This window comes from Corticium candelabrum, chromosome 17, assembly GCF_963422355.1.
Source record: "Corticium candelabrum chromosome 17, ooCorCand1.1, whole genome shotgun sequence".
Lineage (NCBI taxonomy): Eukaryota > Metazoa > Porifera > Homoscleromorpha > Homosclerophorida > Plakinidae > Corticium > Corticium candelabrum.
In genome coordinates, this window is record NC_085101.1 from 4,086,040 (window position 1) to 4,096,381 (window position 10,342).

At 43.3% G+C, this 10,342-nt stretch overlaps 2 protein-coding genes across 2 annotated transcripts in view; both read right to left on the minus strand.

The window, feature by feature from the left end:
- Nucleotides 1-869: 869 nt before the first annotated feature.
- Nucleotides 870-1,461, minus strand: LOC134193439 (stress-activated protein kinase alpha-like). Its single transcript, XM_062662271.1, has one exon. It carries the CDS (start codon nt 1,424-1,426, stop codon nt 896-898), a length of 531 nt encoding a protein of 176 aa, XP_062518255.1. The 5' UTR covers nt 1,427-1,461; the 3' UTR covers nt 870-895.
- A 5,719-nt stretch (nt 1,462-7,180) lies between these two features.
- Nucleotides 7,181-10,342, minus strand: part of LOC134192873 (uncharacterized) — a 7,642-nt gene continuing 4,480 nt past the window's right edge. The window contains exons 3-5 of the mRNA XM_062661630.1: nt 9,990-10,217; nt 7,669-9,945; nt 7,181-7,608 (exon numbers count right to left, since the gene is read on the minus strand). Coding sequence (XP_062517614.1) covers nt 7,362-7,608; nt 7,669-9,945; nt 9,990-10,217 — 2,752 coding nt within the window. The 3' untranslated portion in view covers nt 7,181-7,361. The remainder of the gene's footprint in view (nt 7,609-7,668; nt 9,946-9,989; nt 10,218-10,342) is intronic.

Here is a 10,342-nt window from a genome sequence, read left to right on the forward strand (position 1 = left end):
AAAGCGTCCAATTCATTGGTATCTCGTGTAGTTAGAGTGCAATTGCCTAGCTAACGAGTGTTACTAGTGCAAAATACCAACGAAAGTCAGCGTGATCGTGCATAGTTGAAGAAACGAACATGCAACTTCTATAGTTAGTGCCATCTAACGTGCGCTAAACAATCCTGTTTATTTGGTTCTAGCCAACTGTCTCCTTTACAATTTTTTCACGACTTAAATTCCTAATTCTATAATATCACTATGCCAGCAATCTAGTCTGCTACCTCTGTATAGCAACTACTTATCTAGCTAGATAAGTATAGGCGTCGATGGTCAAATGGCCAAATTCAAAATGCCAGTGTACTCACTCTAATTAGCATGCATCTTCCACATACATGTTTTCCAGACAGCTGACAACTTCGCTAAACGACGGCCGTTTCCAAGCATTGTCTGCCCAGCAAGCTTGCATTACGGTTGCATACACTTTTGGGCAATCTTCTGGAACGACGGGACGCTCGCCTCTTTCCACGGCGTCGTCGACCTCGTGACCAAACCGATAATGCTCGAAAGGAAAGCCACGTGACCAAATCTCCCCAAGTACAATTCCAAAACTAAACACAAAATAGGTTATAATCTCTAGTTATTGACTGCAATAGAATTGACGTCGTCGTGTGCCTGTAGACATCGATGGATCCATCGTAGCTCACTCGTCGTGATAACTCTGGTGCACTCCATCTCGCTGTCCCAATACCATCTTCAGACAAGTCTCTCGTCTCAAGCAGAAGCTCATTTTCTGAACTAGTGCTAACCAGTGAATTGTTTTGGTCTTATTGTCTGTGTTTGTGTCCCTCACAAAATAGTCTTCCAAGACCAAAATCAGCGACTTGACAATCCAACTTCGACTAACTAGTAAGTTCTAACTCTTCACATCTCGATGAATTCTCGGTGGGTCCAATTGGTGAAGAAATTCCATTCCTTTCGAAGCGTCTAGAGCGAAGTCAATTTTACGATTTTGATTTATTTCAATACTGACGTCATCCAGTACGTGACGTAATGAACCTCGATGCGCAAACTCGACGACGAGAAATGGTTGCGCTCGTGGATTCGTTCTACCCGCTCCAATAAAAAGTACAATATTTGGATGACGCATTGTTTGCATAAATTTAATTTCTCCAGCAAATTCCAACGACGATTGGGATTCATCATCGCCGATCAGCATTTTTACAGCAACGTCCATATCACGATATTGCGCTTTCCACACTCTTCCTGATGCTCCTCCTCCTATTTTGTCCTGCAGTTCTATTTCTTGCCAACTGATCTGCCACGCATCATTCAATGTTTGGATGTGACGACGCAAAGCCGTTTCTCGTTCTCTTCGTCCTTTTCTAGTGCGCCATAATACAATAACGAATAAAGTAATAATACCTATAACAAGAATAACTCCCATTCCAATGTAATAATAAGTTGCATCTTGACAGTGAGAACCAGTGAAACTGAAAGTACACGTGCATACAGGAACTTGTGTTATACTGTTGACCACCAGACAGCTACAATAAACACAGTAACCCATAGCGCAAACGTTGCAGTCGGTCAAACTTGACGAACGCTCTTCGCTCGTCATCGTTCTATTTGGACATCTGCGGCACTCGTTCGTCTCTACACCAGAGTAAAAACCGACTTTGCAGACGTCGCACGGAACACGTAAAATGTTGCTCGACCCTAATCCTTGAGGACATCCCGCCTCTATATAAGCTAAACTAGAATGCTCTAAACTCTACAGATATCGTTGCCAGAAATCCAGAGATGAATAAAAATAGTTGTTCGGCATATTGTTTATTGATTGACGTACGAAGATATTCCATGTCCGCAAGCGAACAATAAACAGCCATAACTCGAAATTGCCATCAAAATCCCATGGTCTAGTATACGTATAACATCTTGACGCAATCCATAACATTCCAGTTTGAGCTGTTGTCGTAAAATAACAATCATAGAAATCCCAATAACCATATGGTAGTTGCTTGGTTGGTACTAAGAAGCTCCACGAATTTTTAATCACGTTATATCTCCACAATTCGAATTTTAAAAAGTCAGTAACGTTATATCCACCAAAAACAAACATGTCGGCTCCTATAACTGCAGCAGCATGATTGTGTCGAGGTGAGGGGACGCTCCCTGCAGACTCCATCATTTTCACTTTCTTCCAAATTCTATGTGGAAGAGAAAATTGCCAAAGATCATTTAGATCGACCTTGTCACCAATCCGACCTCCAAACCGCAACGCTGACGACGAGTTGATAGTGACGACTGAGAATGAAGTTCTAAAAGGTATAGGACTCGATATTTGTCGTATGTGATCTCTTGACGAGATCAACGTTGTGTAGTTGTGTGACACAATTAGCCACGCATTTTCCTGCATGTGCAGGCTTACAATCTCTGAATTCATCATTTCTCTAGTTTAACTAGAGAAATGATGGATTTAGAGTAAATCTATTCCTGTAATGTTGAGATATCCCTCAATTTCCCATCGCTTCGTGTGTTAGTTCATCGACGACATGACTGGTGGCACAGACCTTACATTGTGGGATGGAAAGACAATCCTACAATATGTGTCTTTTCATAAAGACTGATATCCGTAATCTGATGGAATTAGAACAGTATGGTTCATTCTAACCAAATGTCATGGCCTTTCTCCCGCTACATCGCGTCTCTGCAGACCCCACGTACTTGAGCCACAACGTTCATTGAACGCAGCCAAGTCCAACGCTACTAAAATTTTATTTTACCATGACTGACAAATCGTACGGCATACTGATAGTAGACTAGAATACTACGAGGTTTTCTCATTAGTTCGGACAATGCAACATCTCCCCGTATCTGTTCGACGAAAGAGACCCCACTAGAAAGAGACAATCTAGTAACTAAACTATGTCGAAAATTGACAGCAAGAAACTCTCTGGTATAATTATTAACAAAATAGACTCGAGATAAATGATAATCACCATATGGAAAACAGTTTTTCGTTTTATTCCATATTGATTTCTTTCCGGAATATTTCCAAATACATTCGTCGACCAGAGCCAATACTGTTGTCTTTCCTGACCAACCGTCAACTAAAGATACATTAGAGCAAGGAATTGTGTAGTTTTCTTTCTCCCACCGATATATTGTATGTTCTATCACACAGCTGAGTCTGTACCCCACACAATGTTTTCCTTCGTTTCTAGTACGGCACAAAACGAAAACATCCTGACTACAGGAGCACAAAGAGTGAGCACTTTTCACGGTCACCGCGCCATAGATATATACAATATCCGTCCAACTTGGCTGATTGCCCACAATCGTGACTCGTTTCCAATTCGGTTGATCGAGCAAAAATATCCAAGTGCTGTTGGTACTATGAAAAGACACAATGATGGCGCGTGAACTACAAAGAGCCACCAGATAGAAACCACTCATCGCTGGAGGGCTGTTCGCGACACTAATCAATTTCCAAGAGTTTGTTTCTTCATAATAAATCCATGTTTGGTTTAACAAATATGCACTTATTGTCCTATAGGTTAATTGTGCAAACTGTCCTCCATACACCAGTATCCTGTAACGATATTTTTGGATTGTCGTCGACGGTTTAACAACTAACAGTGCAGTTCTAAACTGCAACGCTTGTGGTGCCTTGCAGGTCCAAGAATTGAAACGTTCAAACTTATTATAAGACTGAAAATTACTGTTAGAAACTCCAAATGGGTTAGTTTCTTTGTTTGCAGCGGCTCTAGGCAAGATACCAAGTAAATTCTCAAGTGGTACTCCGGTTTTTGTGGTTCGACTTAGAAATGAGCTTTTGCTGGGCTTGTAATGTGCAGTGAATATGGTCAACAGAAATACGTACAAAGAGCATTCCATGCCGGCATTCGGCAATAACTTGCTAGAATAAAAAGACATAAATGAAATGGAAACGCATTGTGATTGTCCAACAATCTATAAACACAAATATCTCCACGAATATATTACTGCTATGCATGGAGGATAGCGTTCATTTGTATTTGAAATACAAAAGCAAACAGACAAACAAACACAAACCGACAGACACCCAACTAAGCAAACAAACAGACAACAGTCCTTCCTAAGGACTACTCTACTTCCTCACTCCGAGTGAGTAGCCAACCTCCATTTGCTCGCCCACAAATATTTGCGGCGAGAGAATACTACTTTTTTCACGTGATGTTCTGTCAAAATGACGTTGCAAAACAGCGTTTGTATTGAATGCTTTCCGAGTATCAGAATCAGGACCAGAAAAGAGTGAGACGTGTGAGAATGAGAGAATGAGTTGCATGCAGCGTCTCGTTAGTCTCGCGTAGCCAGACCCTCTCCGCAATCATGCTTTCGTCTGTCCGCCATTTTAAACCACGTGCCAAGAAAGTGCCGGATGTGATCAGAAAATGCATATGGAACGTAATAGTTCACACCGGTCAAGTTGGGCAGTAGTGAGCGTTCCGTTATGGAACGGATCGCAACGGAACAGAACGAGAACGCGATAGCGCTCACACTCTAGCTTCCACAGAGAATCCGACAGAAACCCTGTCAGATTTATAGGTGTTTGTGGGGTTTTCTAGGGCGTGCTTAAGTAAAACCACACGGCGTGAAACTCCACACCTCTCGAACCACGCCTCCTGCGGTCCATTTGCTTGCAGAAGCGCTGCCAGTACTTTGCAAGCTGGCATCGTGACTCAATCCATCTGTAAACCCGTCTACAACAGAGAAACAGGCTCTCAACTGAACTACCGCAAGAGTTCGTAGAGCTGTCTATTACCCGGCCACAGTAACCCTTCGAAACCCTGAAACACACACAAAACCTTTTGCATAACCCTAAAACTCGTGTAAAACCCTTGTAAAACAAAGCAAAGCCAAGACGGCTGTGTTTAGCAAACCGGTTAGCGACAGCCGTCATAGTGCGTATGCAATAACTATGGCAGATAGCGGCTTCGTAAAAATATATATACAGGCAATCAGTGAAGCGAAGAGCGTGCAGATAGCCGGTATCGGTCAAGTATGCGAATTGCGCCCCCGCTGATCGCGGGTAAGCCACAAACAGCCTGACCGCAGTAGTTTACTTTCTGCGCGTGCACGCCGGACCTCCTGCACAGCGACATTAGCGCGTGAATCGACTAGAGTTTCACGACGCCATTAGCGTTGCAGAAGTGGCGAACGTAGAAAACCGCTCGGCGGTTACGCGAAAGACTACCGGTAGAGCCTAAATGTACTAAGAGTCGTGAAAGAAAAACAAAGGCGCTGACCGGCGACTGATGCGCGACAAAAAATGATCGTGTTTGTCGGCCCATGTAAAAATTTACGCTACCAACCAACCACTGCACTGCGCTAACCGACTCTTGGGCTAATACCTGATGCTGCACCGTTTCTGTTCAGAGTGGCGAGCTCCGCTCGAACCGCCGTCCGCGCTGTTTCCGCCATCAGAGCCGTTAATTCCTCTAGAGGAATAGACACTTGACTGATCGCACTCGAGTCGGACGAGCTGGAAGAAGACTGTTCGGCCATTTGGAGGGCAACAAATTTGAACTTGTGTTGCAACGGCGCGAAAGCTAAGACTGAGTTGGCGCTCCAACGTTAAGCGCATGCGACCTAATTCTGGTACCACCTCAGACCCAACGTGCGTGCCGGCTCACAGGATGGAGTCAACCTCGTCTAACTACATTAAACACCGTATTTGGCAGTGATATTAAATGACGACGCAATTGTCCATTCCTTGATATCTCATGTAGTGAGAGTCTATCTGCGTAAGTATTACGGAATCCAAAAATTAATCAAAGAAAGAACAGAAAGTAACTATTTGAGAGAAGTTCACTCAGGAAGATTGTTACATGCAAACTAACAAGTCCTCCGTAACGTGCGCTAAACAACGGTGTTTCCTTGCCTAGACAACTGTCACCTAACAAATTTCTCACGAATATAACTCCTAATTCTCTATGCTAGCAATCTAATCTGCTACCTTTACTAGATAGCTCAGTTAGCTACGCATCACTAGACTAGCAAATTATACTTGCTAGAATTTTCGAGTCTGTTTCTGCTGCAGGTGCTACCGGACTTTGGTCTTGTTGTAGGCAAGTTCATTTGCTTTTACGGCCGGGTTACGTGGCTGCCAGTACACTTTGGCTGCTGCATGACGTACAGTTACAGTACGTAGGATATAGCATCGTTGCCTGCAACAATGGCGTATAAAAGATGTTTAAGAACCGGGTGAGGGAGGCTGTACCGCGTGGATGCACCGCGTGGATGCGTCATCATCAGTAAGCAAAAACTACCTCGCTTGCCAGACCGTAAACAAATTGGTAAAAGTCGCTGGCACAGAAATTTAAATTCCTACACTGAGCGTGAGGGGGCTTCTCCACTCCCCCCTCACACACACACACACATACACACACAATCCCCAGTCCCCGCTTCCTACGCCGGTGTGCAACCAACAGAATTCAACGACTAGCATGTACGTATACAAAGAAGACCTACGAAAATTCGAAGTGCATAATCACGCAACTTCCGTACGCGACAGCAATAAAGTGTAAGACTGAGAAGCTGCTCGTCCTGTTGCTAAAATTCTAGCTTTATCACTGCAGCTGCATGACGTCCAGATAAACCTCTAGAGGCAATTTCACGAAGAACAACTTACCTAGCTGCCACGGTTGTAGTACAAGAAAAGACGGCATGCGCGCTTAATTCTCTTAGCTAAGCATAATTTTACCATGCCTAATTGCCCAGGCAGCCACGCAACCCGTGAGAGTAAATTAATTAATGAACTTGTCTAAAACAAGAACAAAGCCCAGCTGCACCAGCAGCACCTGCAGAAGAAACAGAAGCGAAAAGTTCGCTCTATACATACGGATACTAATTACAAGATGCATGCGTTCCCATCAGTTGCTCGCTTAGATCAATTAACAGATCATCGATAAGTCTGTATGCCCGGTGGAATGCAGGGGTCGGCAGAGCCAAGACATCAAAGGATCCTTAACCTTCTCCCCGCCAACAGTAATCAAATGGTTGGAGAGGCTGGCTGCGCGAGACTACTCTAATGGTCATGATGGTACACGTTGGGGTGGTAGCCACTGCCCAGACTTCCGGAGGACTTCAATTCTGAAACGCACTGTAGTTGAAAGAACATGCAACTTCTAAAAGTTAGTGCCATCTAACGTGCGCTAAACAATCGTGTTTATTTGGTTATAAGTAACCAATTGTCTCCTAGTAACATATTTTTATGACTTAAATTCCTAATTCTATAATATTGCTATGCTAACAATCTAGTCTGCTACCTCTAGATAACAGGTAGAATTTAGGCGTCACTAAACTAGCAAATGACCAAATTCAAAACGCTCGACTAGTCACTCTAGCATGCATGCATCTTCCACATACATGTTTTCCAGACAGCTGACAACTTCGCTAAACGACGGTCGTTTCCAAGCATTGTCTGCCCAGCAAGCTTGCATTAGGGTTGCATACACTTTCGGGCAATCATCTGGAACGACGGGACGCTCGCCTCTTTCCACGGCGTCGTCGACCTCGTGACCAAACCGATACTGCTTGAAAGGAAAGCCACGTGACCAAATCTCCCAAAGCACAATTCCAAAACTAAACACAAAATAAGTTAGAACCTTTACTGAATACAACAAAATTGACGTCGTCGTGTACCTGTAGACATCGATAGATCCATCGTAGCTCTCTCGTCGCGATAACTCGGGTGCACTCCATCTCACTGTACCAATACCATCTTCAGACATGTCTCTCGGTTCAGACAAAAGCTCATTTTCTGAATCAATGCTAATCAATGAATTCCTTCGGTTTAACTGTTGGTTTTGGTGTGCACCACAAAAAAGTTTTCCAAGACCAAAATCAGTAACTTTGACAATCCAACTTCGACTAACTAACAAGTTTTCACTTTTCACATCTCGATGAATTCTCGGTGGGTCCAATTGGTGAAGAAATTCCATTCCTTTCGAAGCGTCTAGAGCGAAGTCAATTTTACGATTTTCATTGATTTCAATACTGACGTCATCCAGCACGTGACGTAATGAACCTCGATGCGCAAACTCGACGACGAGAAACGGTTGTGCTCGTGGACTCGTTCTACCCGCTCCGATGAAAAGAACAATATTTGGATGACGCATTGTTTGCATAAATTTAATTTCTCCTGCAAATTCCAACGACGATTGCGATTGATCAACGTCGATCAGCATTTTTACAGCAACGTCCATATCACGATATTGCGCTTTCCACACTCTTCCCGATACTCCTCCTCCTATTTTGTCCTGCAGTTCTATTTCTTGCCAACTGATTTGCCACGCATCATTCAATGTTTGTATGTGACGACGCAAAGCCGTTTCTCGTTCTCTTCGTCTTTTTCTAGTGCGCCATAATACAATAACGAATAAAGTAATAATACCTATAAAAAGAATAACTCCCATTCCAATGTAATAATAAGTTGCATCTTGACAGTGAGAACCAGTGAAACCGAAAGTACACGTGCATACAGGAACTTGTGTTAACCTGCTGCTCACCACCAGACATCTTCCATGAAGACAGTAACCCTTGACACAAACGTTGCAGTCGGTCAGTGTTGACGAACCCTCCTCTCTCGTCGTCGTTCCATTTGGACATTTGCGGCACTCGTTAGACCCCGTACCAGAGAAAAAACCAATTTTGCACAAGTCACACGGAACACGAGAAATGTTGCTAGAATTTAATCCTTCAGGGCAACCAGCCTTTATACGAACTAAAGTAGAAGCCTGTAAATCTAGCAGATATCCTTGCCGAAAATGCAAAGTTGGAGAGAGACAGTAATTCGGCATTTTTTCCATTTTGTGATGAGCAACAAAATTCCAAGTCTGCAAGTGAACAACAAACATCCACAACTCGTAATGTCCATCATACTCAAAATTTCCTCGTGACGCAATACATTTAGTCGCAATCCAAATCATTCCAGCTTGACTGGTCGCCATAAGTTGGCAATCCCTGCTAATACTAGAACGTGGAAGTTTGTTTTTTGGTACTAAAATGCTCCACGAATTGTTAATCAAATTATATTTCCACAATTCTTGGTTGGAGATTTTGCTACCGTCATATCCACCAAAGATAAACATGTCGAACCCTAGAACTGTAGCTGCGTGGCCACATCGAGGCGAGGGGACCTTCCCCGCAGACTCGGCCATTTCCACTTTCTCCCAAACGTTACCTGTGAGAGAAAATTGATAAAGATCGTTAGTTACGCTGCCATTATCAAAACTGCCTCCAAACAGCAAAGCTGACGACGAGCTAATAGTAACGAGTGTGGAGCAGTGTCTAGGGGGTTTAGGACTGAACGTTTGTCGTATGTGATCTTTTGACGCGATCAACGTTGTGTAATGGGCTGCTGCAATCAGCCACACATTTTCCTGCAAGTGCGTACTTACACTATCATAGTCGGCCATTGCTCTAACGTCTAGTAATCCTGTAACGTTGAGATATCCCACCATTTGCCATCGCTTCGTGCTTAAGTTCATAGACCACATGGCTGGTGGCGGAATCGTTCTAATTATACCGTAGACCATCCGATAATATGTGTCTTTCCACAAAGACTGAAATGCGGCACCTGATGGAATTAGGACGGTATTGCTCACATCAGCAAATTCCCATTTTCCCGAGCCATCGTTTCTCCGCAGTCTCCACGTAGTTGAGCCACAAGATTTTGACAATGTGTCAGGAGAGTAAACAATCACTTCGTTACCTCGACTGACAACTCGTACAGCATACAGTTGTAATCCAAGAAGTATCTCGGTTAGGTCAGTATTGAAGCATAGATTTCCATGTGCACGTTCGTAGATCACAGACCCATTAGACAAAGACAGCCGAACAACTAAAAGTTTCCAAAGACTGAACATAAGAATCTCTCTAGTATCATCTAAATATATAGACATCGAATACGATTCGCAACTTCATACCACTTATCAGATGAAAGGCAATATTTTGTTTTATGCCAAAATGATTTCTTCACGGAATAGTCCCAAATGCAATTGTGAACCATAAAATACAATGTTGTCTTGTCTGACGAAGAAGTAAGAAAACGTAGATCATAATCAGGAAATGTATAGTTTCCTACTTTCTTCCAACTATATTTCGTATGTTCTATCACACAGCTGAGCCTGTACCACACTACTGCAAGTTGATCCGCTTCATGAAGAGATACAAAGACGAGAACATCCTCACTACAAGGGCACAGAAAGTGCGCACTTTTCACGGCCACTGCTGTAACGTTACTATTATCAATTGCAAAAGATAACGGACTTGGCCCATTTCCCACAATCGTAACTCGTTTCCATTCCAGTTGTTC

What these genes read in the sequence shown, in the direction of transcription:
- LOC134193439 (XM_062662271.1), bottom strand. Translation starts at nt 1,426, where the DNA reads ATGGGAGTTATTCTTGTTATAGGTATTATTACTTTATTCGTTATTGTA.